The 22921-nt window shown below is 37.2% G+C and overlaps 1 protein-coding gene across 1 annotated transcript in view; it reads right to left on the bottom strand.

Annotated features, from left to right (window-relative positions):
• Positions 1–22921, bottom strand: part of CACNA2D3 (calcium voltage-gated channel auxiliary subunit alpha2delta 3) — a 457404-nt gene that overhangs the window by 433981 nt on the left and 502 nt on the right. Inside the window, exon 2 of the mRNA XM_054215897.1 lies at positions 22606–22687. Coding sequence (XP_054071872.1) covers positions 22606–22687 — 82 coding nt within the window. The remainder of the gene's footprint in view (positions 1–22605; positions 22688–22921) is intronic.

Genomic DNA, 22921 nt, shown 5'->3' with positions numbered 1-22921 from the left:
GGCTGCCTGTCATAAGGCTCTGTGGACACAGGCTTTGAGTCTATACCTTATCCGAGAAGAAAGGCTGGCAGTTCGCCTACTGGAGTCAAAGCAGACTGAAACAGTCTGTAGGTATTTTCATTTGTACTGAAGATAGAAACTGTCAAATTCCACAGCCACTAGCCAGAAGTTTAAAAAAAAAAAAAAAAAAAGGGGGGGGGTGGGAAAGCACAGATCGTAGATGGAAGATGCTCAGGCAACTACAGAAATGCTGAAGGGTTTATTTTTAAAAGTTGAGACAAGACAGATTAGCTAAAAAGTCTGTCTTGTACATGGCACCGGTTAAGGAGAACCTCCTGAAAAATTGAATAATTTACCTGAAAATTTGCATCCTCTCAGTAGGAGGAGAAGGGCAACGTATCTTGAGTTATCAAAATAGATTAATAAAATGTTACAAAATGAAATATTGATCAGTGCACAAAAAGATATTTTGCGTGTTCACAAATGTGTAATTTGCATGTTCGTAACTGTCTCTTGTTTATTGCTCCACCCAGGTGAGAAAGGCTCGACACAGAAACACGTACGGCAGTCCAACCTGAATACAGGAAGGGTTCGAGAAACAGGGATGAAGTTCTGGAGGGCTTTTTGTCATTAATTTGATTCCAGGGATGAAACTTAATGATGCCCAGGTAAGAACGTGCTCAAAGACAACGTGCGAGCTGGACACCAGGGATGCATTGCTGAGGTACTGGTCTTAACGCAGTCAGTGCAACGAAGATTCCCAGTGTGACTTAATACCTTCTGGCACTTCCACAGTTTTACTATCAGCCGATTAACTAAAAGCCAACTGTTCCCAAGAGAAATACATTTTCCTTTGGAGAGAGGGGGAAAAAAAAAGGGACAGAAGCACACGCAGACAACGAGACAAACACCTACTGTTACAGAAAATTCTCCATACTCTCCACAAAGTTCTAAAATTAAAGCCTCAAATTCCTAATGAAAACAAGCGCTTAGAAGAGACACCTAACAAGTAAAAAGGTGTTTTATACAAAATATAATACTCTTTTATTCAGATACCTCTATATAAGTAGGTCTTAACAAGTATCATTGAGTGGATAGGATAGCCACAGAAAAATACAATTTTCATTTTTAGCAGCAAAAGATCCCCAGATTTCTTAGCTCATATATTAGTACAGTATTGTATATTAATCCAGTTTATCTGAAACTTACATTTACCTGGTTTTTACCTACCCAGAACAAAAATGTTTGAAAGCTAAAAATATTACAAATTTTTGACTTCTTTTACCCATTCCTCTTGCGGTCATTTCTCCTCAGAATATTTTGGTACTGAAAACAAACCTTAGAAGAGTCCTACTGAGACAGGCACGAACAGTCCAGCTACTAATTGATGATTGTAATGCCCAGAGGTTTCTTTTCCAGAGATATAATGTAGGGTTAATGTAGGGTAGGAAAAAAGAAAAATAGAAATCAAACCACATACAAAGAAGTGACTCTGTGCTACAATTTTTCAGAGTAAGAACAAAATTAACAAGGATCACAAAATGACCTACAACTAGGTCAACTTCAAGAGCTCAAGACTGAGTCAAGAACATAAAGTGTCCAAAGGTTTCAGCTTATCTGAAATAAATCAAAATAACCCAACACATTAGAGCTTTCAACTAGTCTGGCAATTCCCAGAGACAGTCTTTTCCCACAAGGTTTGACTCCAAACTTGCACAGAAACGTGATAACACCGCAGCTTGTTTTACTGGCTGCCATTCCCAGTTCTGGAACAGGAAAGCTGAGGGAATGAGAAATGAGTACCCACTCTGATCTTCAGAAACACATTTGTCTATGTGTCTGACACACAACGGGCAGCGTACATCAAAAAATATGTGATAAGTCATTAATAGGCAGCCTTTGATTAAAACTTTAATCTTAATTTGATTAAAGTTTTAATCAAAAAATTGCTTCCCTTGGAGCATTTGCTCTACATTCTGATCCAATAGCATTTGGGGCAAAAAGCAATCTCAGAGTTGCTGAGGGTGACACAGCCACCCATGGCACGCTTCTGCACTTGGCTACAACGCCAGCCGTACAACCTGAAGACTCCTGCGTTCATAACCCTCTCCTTTTCCAGTATTTTCTCTCAGAGGTCAGCTACACACCAAACCTTAGGAGGAAGACAATTCCACAAGTCAAGTTTTCTTTACAATTTTCTATTTTAGTTTGAATTTGTTTAAACTGTGTACCAAGCAAAATGAGAACTTTATATACCTATACCCCCAAAAAGCATACCGGTGAGGGGCAGACTAAGGGAGCCCTTTCGCCTCCCCCGCGCTGGGGTTTTTTAGGACTATTTACTCCTGAACCCACGACAGAGCAGCAGCTCTGGGCTCTGCAGTTCCCCAGGCAGCAGCTAAGCACTACTAAAATACCACTGCTACACTTACTTGATGTACGGGGTTTAAGTACCTAATTGCTACTATGCGCAATAGTTTAATAAACTTGGGGGGGTAGGGGGGTGTCAGCAAACAACAAAAACAACTCATGAAGCCAAGCCGCGCTCCAGGCTCCCCCCGCCACTGGTCAAAGTCCTCACCCCGGCGAGGGAGTCGGCGCCAGCCGAACGCGGCACTGACCACTGGTCTTTACCTCCTGCTGTCTGCATCGCATACTTTCAGCAGTGTTGTGCGGCACATTCCAAAGGATGGAGACCTTTCATGATAAAGCACACAGATGCTCACACGTATACTTTTTATGTAAAAGCATAGTTAAAAGTATAGTTAAAGCATTCTAATATTCTTCCACTGTCTCGGGACAAGAAAAAAGGTCAAATTACTTTTATATCTGTATTGATAACATTACCTTTACAAACCATTACAAGTCATATCCAACCTCAAAAGCTTCTCAAGCAACTTTGATTAGAGAAGTCAGACATTACGGATTTTGCCTTCTCCTTCAGCTCAGCAAGCTTCAAATTCTACTTTTGAAGCTGTATTAATGTTGAGTGTTTACATTTAAAAAATGGAAGCCTAACTCCACATATTTTAAGCTAATAAAGCCATTGAAGAAAATATGGCTAAATACCCATTGTCGTTAGTTTAAAATAATACATATTAAAACAAATAAACTTTATCTCCCAAATAAAACACCCTGAATGAGCTAAAGGGTAGACCGATTTCTAAATAACAGATTCAGTATTTTTTATTTTGAGAGGAAATCAAAATACTTATAATCCAGCTGATTAAAACCTTTCCAGTGTATTTTAATCTCTAGAATGTTTTTTGGTTGCTTTTGTGGGGTTTTTTTTGTTGGTTTGGGGTTTTTTTGTGTCATTGCTAGCTTTGCGGAAAAACCTTACAAAATTTCAGTGTCAAGAAACAGAAGCGAGAAGAACATTTTTCCACATGTATGGGAAAGCGATTTGTCAAGCAGTTTAGCTCAAGAATTGTCTTTTTTTTTTTTTTTTTTTTTTTTTTTACAAGTATGCAACACCTTCTCAGTAAGGGAGCTGCAAAGGGTATTTTTTATATGCAAAGGAATTTTCCTTTGAAAGGTCAACAAAGGATCCAGAAGATATCTTGAAAAAAAAATAAAAATAAATCCTGCTCTGAGAAGGTCAGACAAGAGACTTGGCTTGTCTAGTACAATGAACCATGGTATCCACTATCGCCTACTGCCTTTTTCTTTTTCCTTTACTTCTCTGTTTCATAATGGACTACCATTAATACTTTTATAGCACACACAAAGCAAATCTTTCTTCGCAGTTTCTCCACATTCCAGAAAGACCAGAGTAAGGGAGATTTTTATTTTTTTTCCATGCCTGGCTGAACACCACCTGCAATACATCTTGCTGCAGTACTTGGGTATTTTTATCTCTGCACAGGTAGAGCAATCCTTGAATATATAATGAATACATGGGAGGGTGCGGAGTCTGTACAGGGCTGGTTTTTTTCTATCATCCTTTTTCTTGTCCAATAATGTGGTTATCCAGGCTACAAAAATAAATAAAAAGTTTGTCCTGTAATCCTTGTCCAAAGTTGGAATCATATCACAGTTCTATTATTTGATTTTTAAGGACTATTTAGATGGAGGAAACAAAGTACAGACAACACAGAAGGCAACAAGGCAACACTCAGTGATAAATTTCACAAATCTCAGACAATAAGGTGTATTAAAATAGCTCTGTAACTTTTTACATCTTCTTTTATCTAACCTCATAATGCTTTACATAGTTACATATTACAGACAAATTAGTACAAGATTTTCTGAGATTTGGAGGGGGGGGAGTGTTCATTTTGGTTTTTTAAGGATGGCATAAGGCCACTGTATGACATATCTTGTAAAAGCTTTCAGTCAGTAGCAATGAGAGAAAACTTAAGATGTACATAGGACAAGTAAATAATTTAAAAAATGTAATTTTAAACATGGAATAAAAAAAAAAGAGGCATAAAACTATACAAAAGCTATTGCTACCCCTTTTCAGCACAATAGTTAGCTCAAGGTCATATGATTTTTGCACAAAGAAACCAATCCAATTATCTGGTTTTTAATGGCAACCATGTTCATTTAAAGAAAAAGATTCTTTTTCTAGGGCTTTACAATCGCAGGTTGTTTTATACCTCCTCTATTCCCTTTTCCATGGAATTAAGTGTTGTTTCTTACTCTTCCTCAAACACTATTTCAATATTTCAGAGCCCAGAACACTCTTCCACAAGCAGTCTGGGTTTTCAACTGATCCTGAAAAGGGATATTGTAATGTGACAATCCTGTTCTGCTTCTGTTATGTAAGAGTATTTTAATTGCTTTTAACACTCCTCATGAATAAATAATGATGGTTAGCCTCCTCCACTTCCAAGTTTTATCCAAACACAAACATAACTATTGCAGACGGGATCCAGAAAAACAGGTTCTTGAGGGGGATGGGGGGGCAGTGCAATAATAAAATAGGAGGGAAAAAATACTATTTCAGTAAGAAACCCATCTTTCCTACATATAACAAATCGCTTTATTTAAACCTCCAAAATCTCACTACTATACATTCAAATACCTCTAATGTTCAACGAAGCCTGTGGTTACAAAATATGACCTATATACATAGAGAGGAGTAAGAATAAAACAAAGCGAGACTATGAATCACTCTTGAGAAAAGCAAATTAAGTTAGAAAAAGAAAATCTATTTTGAATTGGTCTTTGAACTACCTGGAGTTACCAGAAACTAGCGCAGTGTAATTGTGGGGTTTGCAGCAAGCGGCAACAGGTGACAGGAATATTCCGAATCAATCACGCTGGAGGACTGGGCTCCGATCCTCCTGGTAATGGAGACGTAGGTACAAGGGCAAGTCAAGAAAAAATTTCAGAGAGGACCTTTGCAACTGTTTGGTAGACGCAGAGCTCCAGATAGCTATTTAAACACAGAACTGAGCTAGACTGTCAAAGACATCGCTGCTGGACAGAACGGACGAAGGACACAATCATTTGCTCAAAACCACCCCGCAGCTCTGGTGACACGCGTAAGTAACAGGACTTGGGTCTCCTGCAGTCCCATTTCCTTATCATCAAATTAAAAAAGCCACCACTAAGGAAGTTAGTAGTGAGAGAAACAGTATGAGAAATAAAGAATGTTATGAAGGTTTTCAGAATTTTCCTTTAATGTTTCCTCTTCCCACTCCCTCCTGCCTGCCCTCCTTTGTATCCTGAACAATTCTTTCAGCTTTAGAAAGCTCGAAGAGTGGTAAATTAAAAACATATTTTCATGTTTTACTACTTTTTCCACAATTTCCTTCCACAATTATCCTATCCTAGAGATAACAGAATGAATTTAGGGCAACAGCGAGGAAAAAGATTCACCGTGAACAAACAGAGAATCATTTACACTTCACAAACAAGATCACATTCTCCAACCAAGGAGGCATTCTGGACTAAATGTAGTCAAAAGAAAGAGGCATTTAAGAGGTAGAATAAAACCAGTAGAGATGGAGAGGTCCATGTACATCAATGCTAGATATGTTTCTTAAGAGATAGGTGTTGGGATACTTCAAAGAGCTGAGAAGGTACTAATGCGTCAGCATTCATCAATATAGTTTTACTACACATATGTACATGTATATATTTAAGTTAATAAGTAGGAGTAAATCTGAAAACAGGGTTAAGAAGAGTTGTATTCTGAAAAGCCAATTATCAAATAATATCAGAAATCTGAAGTGAGGGCAGAGGATTTGGCGGAGGCGGGGGGAGGAAATTAAAAGGTATCAGAAAGGAGAAGAAAAATAAATGCTTAAGGGAGAAGATATGTTCTGTATCAAGCCACTCATATTAAAAAGGAAAAAAGCAATTCCTTATACATGACGTAACGAAGGAGAAGAGCTAGTGCCACAGAAGGATTGCCAGCTCCTCCAGGAGGGAATGAAGAAGGGTTAGGGAGTGCATACACTGAAGTCACTAGGTAAGAGAATCTTATTGTTCACCTACAAGAAATGGGATTCTATTCCAGTTACTTTTCTTTTTAGGCAATTAAACAAGGAAAAAAAAGCCATTTTTCAATTCTAACCTCCTACCCACCAAGGAGAAAAAGTAAAAATCGGCAAAGTACATACACTTTTGCAATTAAAATAAATTGCAGCTTGGCTTAACGTGAAGCCATCAAGAAGATTTACAATTACTCTTCGTATTTAAACCGTAGCATTTTTCCAGTCTAAAGAACGTTGCACCCTCAAATGTCCTACACCTCTTTTCCAACAGAATACAGTCTCATTACAGATAACAGTCTCACTACTGTGTATGACTACTGTGAATATAAAAAAACCTTCCAGATTGCAGATCCAGTCCTTTTGCAATTTATACAATAGTCAGCGCTCTAAGTGCTAGTTCAAAGGCTTGCAAGGTGGCATACAATCATGGTAGATACAGACCCACTCACATACCCTAGACATCCGTGGAAAGTATTTTTCCACTTGTGTGTACCTTAACTAGCTGCCAGTCCAGCAGCACTTCTTTTCCTCAGCTTTCTTTACATCATTTCTCATCAGCAGTCATGTCTTCAGCCCTAGACAGTCAACACAGAAACAGCTATTCTTTTACAGTATTTGAGCTAATCAACATTTTATGCAAGTACTTTTCATTAAAAGCATACATACTGTTACCAAAAATGACCTTATTTCAGGCACAAGACTACTACAGAGGTGCTATTCCTATCAACAAGCAAAGTAACTCCCACCTGCATTTGCCTCTCTCGCTCCTGCACTGATGTGAATTCAAACGTTGTGGTAATTAGTTTATTCTCAAATGAGACTGAAATAATGATGTTAATCCTGCACACATCTTGTTTTCATTCAAGTTCCTAAGCCTTTGGAAACCAATGCTATATTATCCAGGCTCCAAGACTTCTTTTTTGACAGCACTGCTACTGTATGGGAAGTCACAGAAAATTGACCTGTTCAGTCAACTAGGTCAATCATTCATCAATACATATTAGTAAGTGATATTTGATGTCATTTTATTTAAAAAAAAAAAAAAAAAGAAAACAAACAACAAAACCACAAAACTGAAAACACCGCACCAAAAAAAATAAAAATTCACGCCACAACAGCAAATTTTACAAGCAGGCTGTCATCAAAACCTCTTTTTTAAACTGCAGACAGTAAGCATAATTTTCCACATCTTTATAAATATGGAATCAGAGATGTATCAGAATTGATTTGCACAAGGTCAATCAGCAGGTCAGGGGCAAAACCAGGACTATAGGTTTTTTGGAGGCTTCTAAAATGGAAGGAGCATTTAATTCAACGTAACGATTGCATCAACTAACCAACAAACATATTGACATTTCAACCAGCAACTAAGATGTGAAAGGATCATCTCTGCCAAATTACAGAGCTGTCCTATAATACTGAAGCCTTTCTTTAAGCACGTGAAGTTCAAGCAACGCACGCCACAGTCTGCCCGGATTTGTTGTCCTCCTAGCCACCAGATAGCCACGGGTTTTCACCAGGCTCTTGAGAGGAAGATATTTAATAGGCACAGAGGATTTGAGGGAGGAACAGAAATTTTCTACTTTTCAAGACACTGTATTTTAGGTTGTGCATTTTACTGAAGATTCTTGAGAAGAGCTGAGTTGGCAGCTGGTTTTGTCTGATAAATTATGTTCAGAATAATTAGAGTTTTCAGTTATACAACTCCTGTATATTTATAAACCAAGATAAATAAACAGCATGCAATCACATAAATTTGGCCATACTTGTATAATTCTATACACTAACATTTGAATTATTCCAACACATAAGTACAGGTCCCAATCCCACATATAATGCTGTTTTCTACCATGCTTTTTCAGACAAAATTCCCCAGACATCTTGTAACGCTGAGCAAACATATATTTACATTAATAACATGCTTAAGGTGGACTGGACGGGATTAGTGACAAGATATGAATGTAGTTGAACTCTATTCCCATTACTCTGGGGCTGTACAGAATAAAGGACTTCAGCAGAGCAAATGTCAAGTTTTTAGAAATGTTAGAGCATTTAAGTTTTAAGCATCTGGGAAGCCAAATACAAGAGTCAGAATTATGTCATTACTAACACTCAGTTTAATTTCAGATGCCTTTCCTGAATTGAAATTTATGTTTCTTAGCACATAATTTGCTCTTAATTTTAATTCTTGGCAAAAGTTTTGAAATCATGTGGTACTCAAGCATTTCAGAAATAGCAAACTTGACTTTCCGACTGTGGCTTATATATTTTTAATATGAAAATTTTTCATTTAATAGATTTGTCAAAAATGATTACCAGAATACAGATATTGACTGAATTTCCTACAAATGTATTTTTGTCAATTGTATTAAACCATAGAGAAAAAAATAACACTTTCTTCAGTCATTCTGCGTCTTTGCTCCCAACACGTTCCATTCCTCTTCACCTCACTACCTTTACATGTCCCTGTTCTCACCTTTAGCTTCCTCATTCCCTGCAGTTTGGATTGTCAGAAAGATGCTGTAAAACTTGCCTCCCCTGCTACAACAGAAGATTTCCATTTTATTCCAAAGAGCATCCTGTCTCCGTTCCCCGCCCCCCTCCCTTCCTGAACACACCAGCCAAGGTACAGCCAAGTATATCAGCTGTTACTGGGGATATAATAACCTTCTCTTTCCAATAACGTTCACAACATGTAAGATGCATCGGTAGATCCTAATGTATTTATTCTTCCTTTTAAAGGTTCAATCATCGTAACTTAATGAAAAGATAATTTTAAGAATAGCACTTGTATTTGCATAACCTTCCCCCATTCTTATGTATTAAAGTGTTATTAAGCCATTACTCATTTTATTTCTGCATATTTTTCTCCAGCTGACCGGATCCTCACTGCAGCGTTATGATTACATCTGCTCAAGGCACTGAAAAAATACATTAATGGTAAAAATTTCCAGAGGAAAAAAAAGCAACAGCTATAAACAAGTGGGGGCATAGAGAAGGACAGAGTGAGAAAATACGCATAGAAAATAAATTTCTGAGGTAATTGCAATACAGACAGAAATAATCAGCTACCCATAAAAGGATAAAGAAAAATGTTTGATTCTTAATTTAACTGCATTTGACATTTGTGAGTTTGAGTCTCGGTGGTTGGATCTCACTTAGAAGAAAATCAAAAAAGGTCAGAAAAAGTCTGAAGGATCTAGATGGAAAAAAATAGTGCCGAACCGTAGTTATGTGGAAAATGGATAAGAAAAAAATACCAGGGTGGGGAAAAAAAGAAGAAGTATAAGGGAAAGAAGAAAATGTTTGCAAAATTGAAAATTGCTTTCTAATATCAGCATAGCATATCACTTTCTAGTCAAAGCACAGGAAGAATTAATTCTCTGACAAGAAAGGGTTCAATTTCACTTGAAAGCACAATACCATATGGAGATTTATTGCCAACTACAGATACCAAATACCAACAGCAGAAATAAGAGGGTTTCTATCAATTTTGTAGTTATTCAGGACTGGTACAGGAAACCATTTATCTTTTCAGTAGTGAAAGAAGTTTTATTTAAAAAGTGTGTTAAAATTAATGCTTTGTAGCTCTCAGGGCTGATCCATTCCATGTACTTTGCTTTACTTCCATATCCATATGCTAATGCTATTCTTCACCACCTGATCCTCTCCATATGCCAAACGCTCTACAAAACGCGTTGCTCCTGATCCAAACAATTTCAAAGTTTAGAAATTTAAAGAAAAAGGCAGTATTTCTAGGCCCTTTTTGCATGGAAAAGTTAGACAAAGATGCCTCCATTTGGGGGTGGGGGGCAGATGACAACGGGACAGGTGGAATCCTGCTTGCAGTTCTAACATTCAATTCAAGGCTTCTGGCACTCTGGATGAAGTCCTGCCACCACCACCACATGCGCTGGGTTTGTGTGTGTGACATTACAGGTTCAGCGTTGTCATGCTGAAGAGCTTCACTGAATTTTGGCTATCAAGATTACTTGGCCCAAGCAGACCATCAAGAAAGTTATCACAGACCTAGAATAAGCAGCCAGATATATCCAAAATTCAGTTTGCTGTCTTGATTTTATTTGGGAAATTAAAATCTGAGTCGGCCAACAGAAATCCTCACGTTTTCTTTCATATTCCCCATTCCTCCCCCCACAGTGTTTTTCATGGAAAGTTCCAGAGGAATATCAGAACTCATCTCTGCTTTTACTGTGAAATTGCTTTGCGGTTGTTAGCGATAGGTGGAAGTCTGAAGTGAGTACTCAGATTTTTTTGTATCGTGGCATCTATATCATCATCTTTCTTGTTGTACTTTGTTGAAGAAATGGCAGAAGATATTGTAAAGGGCACGATGTGCGTAGGGGGTAATAAATCTGTTGGATGCAGATAGTCAATGGCTGCAAGTCATAACATAAAGCTTTACTTTTAGCCTCCCACCAGTTTTCATTATCAGTGAAAATTTCTATTAATGTAATACGATAGCATCATGTACAAACAGCTCGGCAGTCATACATTTTGCACAGCTGTCAAAATGATAGTCATTTAGCTTCAAGGTAAAGCTGAAGTTTGGATATTCCTGCTTTTCATCTTTGAAGCTTTGTGACTTTAGAAGATAATTATCTAATTTTGTGACCAATGATGTGTTCCCAACACATCAAATTTTAATACCCATAGTATGTAGATCCTTTTTTGGTCTTGAAAATTAGTGACTTAGATAGCTCGACGCAAAATCTTGGGAGTATATCAAATAGCCAAAAATTACAATAGGACCTAGAGGAACAATAGGAACTGTGTCCCTGACCAAAGTTTTCAAAATGCCTTCCAAATGGCATTTTCACAGTGCTTTCATCTAACGGGCTAGAGATACTATGACAGCATAATTTTGACTCCTGCATTTTAGGAAAGCAAGTCAAATCCTTGTCTGTGGATAAAAGCACAAAGAAGCTCCTCGCCAGCTACTGTAGAATAATTTAAAGTAGAAACAGGTGATAAGACATAAAACCTTCTACCAGCTAACAACACTATTGTGTTACTATTTCTGTACAACGCTAACTTCACTTAAGATACCGTGGCTGATAAAGATAATAAAAGAAAACGGCTACTGAAGGAACTGGAGCTAAAGGGTTGGGTTAGCCCTAGATTAGAAGGAAAATGCCCATGTTACCATGACAAATTATTAAAAAAAGTGAAATAAAAAATCTTCTCCAATTCATGCAATCAGCTTAGTGGAAATTACTCTTGAGACTTCGTAATTATGAGAACAGCTACATACAATTGTGAGGAACAGGAGTGTCTGTGGAAAAAAGCCCACCTGAATATTAAACAGCAGAGAGTTCAGTTTAAGGGCTTGTAATGTTAGTGCAAACTATTTTAAAAGAATGGGTGAAAAAATAAAGTGTTGAGACCTGATGAAGCAACTAAAAGGTGGTATAATATTGTCTATCACTGAGGCCCAAGAGAGGCCCGTCATGACAAAGTGCCATGCCTTTCAATACCTACGAGGAGGTTGTGGAGAAGATGAACCAAGGCCGTTTCTGGAGGTACACAGTAGGAGAATGACAGACCACCGTTATAAATGGAAATGGTAAGTTCCAGCTTCGTTACATAACTTTTCAACCAGAGTCAAGCACTGGAAAAAAAGAGGTTGTGGGATCTCTGTCCTTGAAGGTTCTCAAGATCAGACTCAACAAAGCCTCAAGAAATCTGCTCTCATTTCAGCATTGACCTCACTTTGAGCAGGGAGTTAAAAGACCTTCTAAATCTACCAAGATGACTTATTCTAGGATCCCAGATATTAATAAAAAACAGAGTTCCACAGTGGAAGAGAGTAAGACAGTTGTACAAAGGGGGAAAATGAGGGTTTTTTTCCAGAACCAGTTTTGCCAAGTCATTAGTGCCAAACACAAAAGTCTCAGTTATAAGAGTACAATAAGAATTTTAAAATTCAGTATCACTGTACTCAGAAGAACATTAATCAGAGGAGGTCTACTCAACTTTCTCACTATAGAGGAACAGTGTCAACATAATATATAATCTGCCAACTGCACAAAATTCAGGGAAGCCTCTCAACTCTACCTTCTGAGTACACCAAAGGAAAACATTTCATGAGGCTACTAGAAGCTCACAGGTATTTTCCACCTTTTCCTAAAAACTAAGAGCAAAGCTTCAATGAGGAAACTACTGTCAGTCATGCATATAAGCAAGCTAACCGATGAAACAGTGAACAGGATCCACGCATTAAGTCCCGATATACTGAATGAATTATACATACATACTTCTTTCATTATATCCCCAATGTCATAAACTAGATTAGGTCACCGTATGATTTGTTTTGTTAATGGACCTGAGAACAACTTTTTCCTTGCATCTTTTACTTCCTTAACTTGGGTGCGCTAAGATCTTATCATCTAGTTTGAAGGATGAATAGTAATAGCTATCTTTTTAAGTGCCTCCTGTACTGCAAACTGATTTATGCAAAACATTTGGCATCAATGTCATAAGAAAACATCTCTCTCTGGAACATCTGCCCATTTTAAAACTCAACTATAAGCTAAATAAGGTAGTTCAGAAAGAGGACAGGAAGAGAGAGACAAAGACAACAATAAAACATCATGTCGAATTAAGGAAGGCAAAAGCAAAACACAGGAGTAGGACCAAGTGCTCCAACAAGGAGAATGCCTTCTAATATTTTAGAAATTGTTTTGATCACATTAATGAAATGAATTGGTTTAACTCTTTATGATTCTCTCGGGAATCTCCACAGACAGAACAAATGGCTAGAAACAACCACCTGTCAAACAATGTTCTGATTAAGAGTCATTACCAGAACCTATACACCTTTGATGACTCTACCAAACCAAACAGGCTCTACTAAAAAGGCAAAAATTCAGCATAAGCAGTGCTTAGGAAGAACTCTTCTCAAGAATAAGAAGAGATAAGAACAAACTTTGCTAAATATCTACAATTGCTGATACCAAAGCCCTGAACATATAAGCAGATACATAAGGAATAAAGCAGGAGTTTACATCTAATCAGCTATTTCCTCCTCTCTCATTGATACGTGGCGCTTACAACCCCTGGTGAAGTGTACTTCCTAGTTATAGCTACCATAAGAACGCGTTGGAACATCTTGAAGAGCTAACCCTGCTGAAGTCTTACCATGCAGTTGTTGGACTTCAAGTCAAATGGATGAAGACTGCTCCCAGATTTAATCTGTTATATTTTAATATATTTATCCTTCTACAGTAAAAAGCCATATATTTCAACAAGATCATTTGAATGTATGCTCCTGAAGGGTAAGGGGGGAAGCAAGCATTCAGCCAACCTGCACAGCAATAATTACAGTGGTTTATAACTTGTTTCTGCTCTGAATGTTGAAGGACTCCCCAGCTGTGTGTCTTAAGGAGATAAAGGCACAAAGCTTAACAGTGCACAGATATAGACATCAAAGAAGAAATACAGTTACCTTCTTTGCTTATAGTCCAAAATAAAAATAAAAAAGGACTCCAAAATAAAGGATTATGTAGCTCACCTTCCTAACTTAAGGCAGTTCAATGAGATCTACATAATGGCAGGTAAACTGTTCTGAAAAGCCACCCTGCAAGAGTTCCACACTATTCCACTGTTTTCTCTCAGTTTAAAACAAAAAAAAAAGTTTTAGATTGCAGGAAACTAATTCTTGTGTTTAAAGACCAGTTATTGTTTATCTACCATGGATGTAGAAAAGACTTTTCTTCTTCTTCCTGGTTTTCTGCACATGAAGGCTGTTGCTGTATTTCCTTTCAAGTTTTCACTAGCTTTGCTCCGGCACAGCTTGGCCCGTAGCACTAAATCACTGTCCAGTGAAACAGGCCTGGTTCTCCTTCCTCTCTTTCCTCTCCCCCGCCCTGTTTATGTTTCTCCACACTTTCTTCCTCAGTTCAAAAGGAAATAGACATTTTTTTTTTAGTTTGGGGGTTTCACTACCTCCAGTTTTCTAGCTTATTTGAAGGTTATTGTCTTTTTCACACAACACACCTGTCTGCATCAGACACTGAAAGTGTTTTTGGAATTCAGGACTGGTTTTTCGCCTCTGTCTAGATGACATAAGAATCTTACCTTTACGGGTTTCTACAGTTTAGAACATTTCTAGTCTCATAAATATGGATTTGACATATGCTTTATCACACATGAGGTTCCCAGTCAATTCTCAGCTCTCTACAGAGATTAAAGACAGCCACATCAGCCATTTTACCAGAAAATATAGAAGAAATGGGGAACAGGTAAAACGTGTCAGATCAGATGAATCTTAGAGAGTAAAACATTCCTCATCCCTCAGTATATTCACAATAGCCACAGATACCAGAAGCAGAAAGAACACCTGGAATCTGTGACCTCCTCTGCTGACAGCTTCTGTAAATCAGTGTCTTGCCACATCTATAATGGGTTATGATGGGTGGAGCTGGCGGGGGCTGGGAAGGGTGAAGAGAGAGAGGGGAGAGATTAACCCTTGCTTGTCATGTGCAAAGGGTATTGGTGTGAAAAGCAACACAAGAGAGAACTGATTTGTGCTTCTAGCAAACAGAAAACCTGAAGTATTTCTTTCATTTATAACAGAAAGCTGGTGCAGGAGTTTGGTCTCTCTGAGGGCATCTATACAATATCACAAATGTCTACTTACATAAATTAGTTTAGGAGCAGAGGCAACAATTCTGCCCACCTCTGCCTCAAAAACTCTTGTTAATCTGCTTTCTCATAGGGTTTTGAAAGAGTCTTCTCAAAGAAAAAAAAAAAAAAAAAGCATTTTCTTCTGTTAGGGATCTTCCAGGAAATAAATTTGAACCTCATGTGCATGAAACGAAAATCATATTCCTATACAAAGCATCCAGGAAAGCATATTGTGTCTTCCACTACAGCAGTCGCCTTCGCCTCCTCAACCTCCATCTCCTTCCTGAGAATTGCCTGGCACTGGCTGTTGCTCAGGCATCCCTATTTTGAAGATACATTTAAAATACACACACCCCACCAACAGGTTTATCCAAGATTTGAATCGGATCATTTCAAACATATAGTGAAGTCAGTGTTAGGTGCATCACTGTAAATTCAAATCTGTTTCTCCCTTTGTTCTCAAAGAGCACCGCTGATGAAACGGCCTTGTTTTACCTTTGTCTAGCTAAACAATTATTTTCTTCTAAACTTGACTTCTATCGCTATCAAGTCAAGTCTAGCTCATTAAAGCAATCCAAGACGCTCTAGCTACTGCTAAGACCCTGATAAAGACTGCATGAAGCCAACTCTCTTACGAACGAGGGATTTATGACAGGTTAATTCTGTACATTGTTATAGCTCTGTATTCTACTGTCTACTATTTTATTCCCACATTAAATTCAATACGCTGGTTGTAACATCTGTACTGTGTGAACAAGTCTGTCTCTCTTGACCAATCACTATCTCCTCACGTCTCATATCATCATCTTCAGAAACAGCGTAGCAGTTAACTGTAAAACGGATAACTCCACCTGCATAGTCCTAAAAGATCTGAGAGCAGGATGCTTTCAGAAAGTACCTGTCCCTGGAATTCATCACCTCTGGAAAGACTTCCAAGACCCTTCCCAACTTCTCCCTAACTATGATTAAAAAAAAAAAAAAAAAAAAAAAAAGGCATTTTTGCCCAACTTCCCCTTTAAATACTAATCTTGCAATGTTTTTTCATTCACTCAAAAAAAAAAAACCAAACAAACCCAAAACTTAAGCTTTACAAATGAACTGGGTAGATGCTAAATAGGCTCACCAAAACATTATATGTAGAAAAGGCAAAATGGAACTTCATGAGAACAACATATTAATCAAAGTAGTTCATGAAGATCTTTCATTGAAGCTTCTGCAGCAACCTAAAATACAGTCTATCCTATCAATATATAACTTGTGTTGTACAATGTGTAACCACTTATTATCAGCAACAAAAAATTGTACCCTACAGAACAGTAATGACATTTGAAAGTGTAGAGTATTGATTAGCAGTTGCTTAAAAGTGAATCACCACTACAATGCGGCATCTGTTCATGGCTCTACATACCTTCACTGTCAAGATAATTTGCATGGAGGCTGGCTCTTTTAACCTTGAAATGTAAGCATTTTCCAATACAGGATGTGAAAACAAGCAACCATAGATGCATTAAGTAAGGGAATTAGCATTCATTTCCTTTCAAGATCTGATGTTTTCCAGTTGGATTGTCCACTCAATAATTTCCATATTAAAAGACATTATTGAAAGTGTAATGCATGTATCATAAACTTACTGAAGCCATCTCATATTTCTATTACGTATTAACAATAGAACATATTTACTTTCAGTAATACAAACAAGAGGATCATGCTGTGCTTGCAAAACCCAGAAAGACACAGAAAATACTGCAAAATATAGAGTGCTGATGGCAGAAGAGCATGGATACACCATGGCTTAAAACAGGGCTTTCCTTTTAAAGAGAAATATAAAACATAACGATTGATATTCAGGCAGATTTAGACTACGTTTGAAAACGTTACCAACACCAAGAAATTATTAGTCCTGCCATAACATTCAGACAGGAGATGAGAGTGAGCATGGATCATTCAAGGTGCAGGTCTAACTTCATTGAAAGCAAAGAAAATTTTCCAGTACCTTCAGAGAAGGCAGAACTTCATCACGAGGAAAAACTCTTCTCTGTTATGGAGAAAAAGAGACCACGCTATTGGAAGTTTGATAGCACTATGATATTTTCCTCTGCAGATCAATATGCTACCTGAAAATTAGCATTGGCCCCAGGAGGTTTTTCCACCTAATACATTAGTAGCATATGAACGCATTTGATTATTTTTTCTTGAACAAAGAAAAATTAAAACACATAACTAAAATAATTTACACCTTTATATCTGCAGATAATAACATTAAATACTTCAAACACACTAAAATGCTCCATAACTAGTTTGGCACGGAGAATAACCTTGTGATTTATGTAGCCCAAAGATCTGCAAGAATTAAAGGGGACAGAGGTTCAAGCTCTGCAAGTTGCAAAACATCATTTGCATTCATCAACAAAATTAAACTGATTTAAGATTCTCAGATGCATATTTCTTTTATTTTCTAATGTTTGATTTTAATTCAGTGCTAGGAGACACATTTTACATAATCCAGACTTCCGGAGTTTGAATTATAATGAATTAACTCTGAATCGAGCTTTTGGTAAGCTCTATACCCTTTGCCTGGCTGGCGTTTTTTTGAGTTTGAGTTTGGCGGGGGGGGTTGAGGTGGAGTTTTTTTTGGTTGGGGGGTGGGGAGGTGTTGTTGCTGTTGATTTTGGGTTTGTGCAGGGGGTGGTGGTGGTTTTAGTTTTTTTTAAATCATAGTCATGTGTTTACAGGTTTTTTGGATAATTTTTCTCCTATTTTTGATATAAAAAAAATCATCATTATTTTTGCAGTTTTAAAATTGATCAGCTGGCAAAAGTTTAAATCTCTATCCAAGGAGCCAGTACATACATAGATACACCTTAAACTGCACATCTCAATCCTACTGACCCTTCCTTCAAAGCAGTAGCTGCAGCGTCTCAAGCAAAGAAGAAACAGCCTACAAAGACCAAAACCAACATAAGGCTGAATAAAAGAAAGGCAATTAATGTCAAGATGATTGGACTAAATTTCTCTAAGAATTTAAGGCACTATTATATGGTTTAAAACTAAAGATAGATGTACTGCATGAATCAGATACACCAGCTGAATGCTAATTGTTCTAAATAACCCTGTTATATTAGTTTTGCACTGACATTTCTGTAGTTGTAAGAAACTAACGAGGTACAGCACCAAATCTAGTCGGTGAGACGAAATGCAGTTCTGAACCTTTCAAAATAGGAATGCTATTCTGATTGAAAAACCTGCTTTGAGAAAACACCATGATTTTGAGACGTCCTAACACAATGCAGAATCTGGTGAGAGGAGCAGAGAGATGCAGACTGCGACTGCGGAAGGCCCGGCAGCCGGTGCTTACCTAACAGCCCGGGCTCCCGCGGACGACTTACATAAGGAAAACCTGAGATAGCCTTGAACAAGCTTGTCTTCAGTAAGAAACCTGTATGGCCAAACCGATAAATCAAAGTTTCTTTTCAGTTAGAAACCGTCACTACATTAGCAATAAGATATTATTGATGATTTAGGACCAAATCAAGGATTACCAAAGCTCAGAATATGGGGGGAGGGGAGTAAGTAGTCTCTCCGAGAGAAATCTGAGGAAGCATAGACCACCCTGCATTTTTAGAGAATCAGACACTTCACTGATATTCAAAAAGCTTTACTGTGTAACAACAATTGTTTTTAACATTAACAGGAAGCACATTCCCTGCATTTTTTGCTTCCATTTTATTACTACTATTATTTTGCAACAGCGTGGAACTGAAAACATACTATTATCATGGACACTATAATGTGAACAGCAGCATTCCCCAAAGTCTCTTCCTCCAAAATTCTAATTGCAGCAGCTGAAGTGAAGAATATTTTCCTGGCATCTAACCCTTGCTTTGCATCCTATACTTAAAGCCTGGCTTTGCCCGCAGGCTACTCTCTCACATTTACTACACTACTAACTAAACATAATCAGAGTATTTAAAAAAAAAAAAAAAAAAAAAAGATTTTAAAGAAGTGTCAAGATTCAAATAAGGCAAGAAAAAAAAAATATAAGCACCTAAGAGACAATTAAAATTTGAATCAATTCCTAGGCCCCAGCAGTATTTACTAACTAGGTGGAGAGTATGCACGTCTCTACAGCACCAAGCAGCTTCTTGTTCGCTGCCAAATCTATGAGACAACTGTAAAACCTCCATAAATCAGATAACTTGGGCATAATTTTGTCTTATTTTCTTCTGTATGGTTTTTTGGAACACTGAATCATCTTCCTTCGCTCTGAAAACAAGCAGGAGAACATTAAAATGCTAGATTTTTAAGTGCTAATTTTGCTTAAATGCTCATCATCATTTCTGAAATTATTTACTGAACCATTATTATTATTTTCTGAGTTATTTACAGGGTTTGCATTTCATCTAAAGTCAATTTCGTGAAAAATCATATATCATATATACTCTTAGGAGACATAGCAACATACTTGGATAAGATTATCATAATACAATAAAATAATTAAACATTCAGTTAAGGCAAGTAGGTTTTTTTAAAAAAAATAGTTTCAAAAAGTGACAAAAATATTCTTACGCATCTTTTTGAAACTCAAGAGGACAGCAATGCTGGTTACTCATTTGATGTTCACAGTACAGAAAGACTTAAGAATTGTAGTAACTAAATCAATATTCACAGCTATAACCTGGCAAAGTTTTGCTTTACTGAGTATCTCGGGTAACTTCATTTGCTGAATGAAACTGTAGTATGGGTCAAATGACTCTTAATGTGTAAAACATTTGGGCAGAGAGTGTCAATCATGCCTGGATTTCAAACGCGTTCCTTTGGAAGCGATGCTCACTATATATGCTAACAAAATGGGTCAAGTAACCTTTGCATTAACTTTTCATTTAGCAAGCCTTTATTAAACTAAATGGCACTACAAAGCGGTTGGTAATTGAGAAATCTATACTGCCCAGATACATAATTATACGCATATTTGGTATCTTCATTTGTTTAACGATGCTTAATTCATAATCAGAAAATGCAGATTCCTCCAGTAATATTAGAAGTCGCACTGCTTCTAAAAGTGGAATCTTGACTTTAAGACGACGTTGAGTCTGATCACCTCGAGCTCACAGCAAATACCAAATGGATTCTCGATGCCTGGCTAGTGGGGAGGGACGGGGGGAAAAGCGTTTGCATTTAGAGCCCTACTGTGCCATCACTTCCTTAATTACTATGACAACTTCTGCCACTGACTTTGCATGTTGAAAATACTTGTAAATCTTCAAGTTTGGTATGTTTTTATTCGCAAAAGTTTGTAGAAGAAATGTACTTTATAGCAATACGAAAAGATACATGTTAAAGTCACCTGTCATCCAGGCTCATTTGCCACAATCAACAGCAAGGAATAGCGAGCTTAAAAGGACAGAGACCTTAGAGTTTTAAATAAAGAGCACCAGAGGTTTCCTAAAACCACTGTAACCAGAAGGGAAAAAGAAAAAAAAAAAAAGAATAGGGGATGTGACAAAGGAATAGAAGTGCTCTAAATATCTGTCAAATCTGCATTTTGTCTTTCCTCTTTCATTCTATACAGAAATATCATAACAAAGGCAAGAAACAAAACCAAAATAGCTTGGAATGAATATACACTGCCCACCTTCAAAAACAGGAGCACAGATTTGTTAGTGAAATAGAAAGGATGCTGATGAAAAGGTAAAATGAATAGCTTCCAATTATAACAATTATAACAACCAATAGGAAGAAATCTTGCTACTTCAGAAGGAAAAAATACGTTACAGAAGGGACGACAGCAGTATCTACTATGAGGAAGAGAAGAACAATTAAGGATATCGTACTAATTCTTTGTAGATTTTAGCACAATTGCAAAATGCAATATATTCCATATTTTTCTAGTAAACATTGGACTATCTGTATTTGGTAGATTTCATTTTTAAAGCCATTTTGGTGCAAAAATGGCTGCATGTGGAACAGCTCCAAAGTTAAATAAAGATACCTGTTTGTTATGGCCCAATAAAAAAATTAAAGCCTTTTAATAATACTTGACTAGATACTAATCAAAACCGAAGGGTCCATCTGCTTTATAAATTTAAAGAGTTCATACAAAAATGTGATGATATAAGACTACACATACTTTAAAGAATGTGAGCTAGAAGTATAATAAATACTGAATGTCCAGATTTTCAGATTAAAATAAGACCCTATACATTGCCCTATACATTGAAGTGAAGCTATTGAATGGCCACGAAAGGTAGTAAGAGAGCTCAAATATTTCTGTTCTCAATACCTCTGTATTTTAGCTTAGTGAAGTTCATGTTTTGCATTCCTGGGTATACAACACTGAAAAGACAAATACTGTTAAGGAACTCATATGCCTTTAGTAATCACTAAGTCAGTTCCTTTCATTTTACATCGATAGCGTAAGCTTTTTATTTTAACTGCTACACGTACTGTCCGTTACGTAATTTCACACATACACAAGCCTTCAAAATAAGTGCTACAAGCTAAAGGAATCATTTCCTTTATAATCAGACCAAAAAAAATTTTACACTTTAGTCAGAACTAAAAATCACATCTAAAAAGCCAGCAGAAATTTAACATATGGGTTGAATGAGGGTCTCTGTTGTCAGTGAATGTCTCAGTGTTTTTCCATTTCCATATTACATTTTGAGGATAACATTAAATGCTGCAAAATCGCAGTCTTAAAGTCTTTAACATATTCCTCTTAGTCTCTCATTGTATTTTTTTCAGTAACTGCTGTAAAATAAATTGTCTAGAATACAGAACTTTACTATAGGTTGCATATTTAGAGTAGACACAGTCTTTGGTATATAATAATACTCAAATCCGCTTTCTCATTACCCTCTGCCCTAATTATGTAGACTTACGCCAATTTCTCAAGTTTTTGCAATACTTCACTAGCTTATTACCCAGCTGTGCAGCTGAGCAGGAAGATAACCACATTCATTCCTCTTATCTATAATGATGTAATACATCCCAGCACTGGGTTGAGATGATTGGGGGAATAATGGGATTGTAAAAACTGCAGAGATGACAAACAACAGTGCAGCCGCCTTCTCCCGATACAGTGAATTGCGTACATACAGCACAGGGTGAAAATACTACAATAGGCACTAATTCTGCTCCTTGAATGAAGTTAACATCTTTCATAAGCAGCAGCTGTTTCTACACTGAAACATCATCATCACAATGCAACAACCAGATTAAATACCCGCAATCTAGGCTGAAGCCTAGACTTCAAGAAATAAGTGTTTGGAGTTTACTTTCTAATGGTAACAAAAAAATTAATCCAAAAATAAAAATATCAGTTTAATCAAGGACTCTCCACATAGTGCAGTGCAATGCAAAGAGTCATCAGGGACTAGTATGCAATACAAAAACAGATCTTGGACCAAAGCATGTACAGCACTGCTTTCCTATTCATTTAAAAAATTAAATCTACCTCCATTTTCTCTGTTAAAACCTTCCTTGTTACAACTGAAGAGGTCCTTACCTTCTGCAGGAGCTGGGAACCTGAGTACTTGGCTGCAATAGATTTGATCTCCCCACCAAACGCTGAGGCCCAGAGCTTTACACTGTGAAGAAAAAAAATGAGACAGGAAGAAATGTAATACACATGTCATAGCAAGCAACACAGACTGTAACAGCTTCAGCTGCACTCAGAAGGATCCTAGCAATTTTGCACTGAAGAGCTCACTAAGGAACCTAAGCACAGCAAAAGATTTGCAAAGCTGTTCAAGTAGAAGCACAGACTAGATGCTGTGCTAAGGTAAGGCCTCTGATATCAAACTACCAAACCCGCACTGTTT

Source organism: Rissa tridactyla, chromosome 10 (genome assembly GCF_028500815.1).
Source record: "Rissa tridactyla isolate bRisTri1 chromosome 10, bRisTri1.patW.cur.20221130, whole genome shotgun sequence".
In the NCBI taxonomy this organism is placed as follows: domain Eukaryota; kingdom Metazoa; phylum Chordata; class Aves; order Charadriiformes; family Laridae; genus Rissa; species Rissa tridactyla.
The sequence above is the reverse complement of the archived record's forward strand: the minus strand, read 5'-3'. Positions and strand labels throughout refer to the sequence as shown.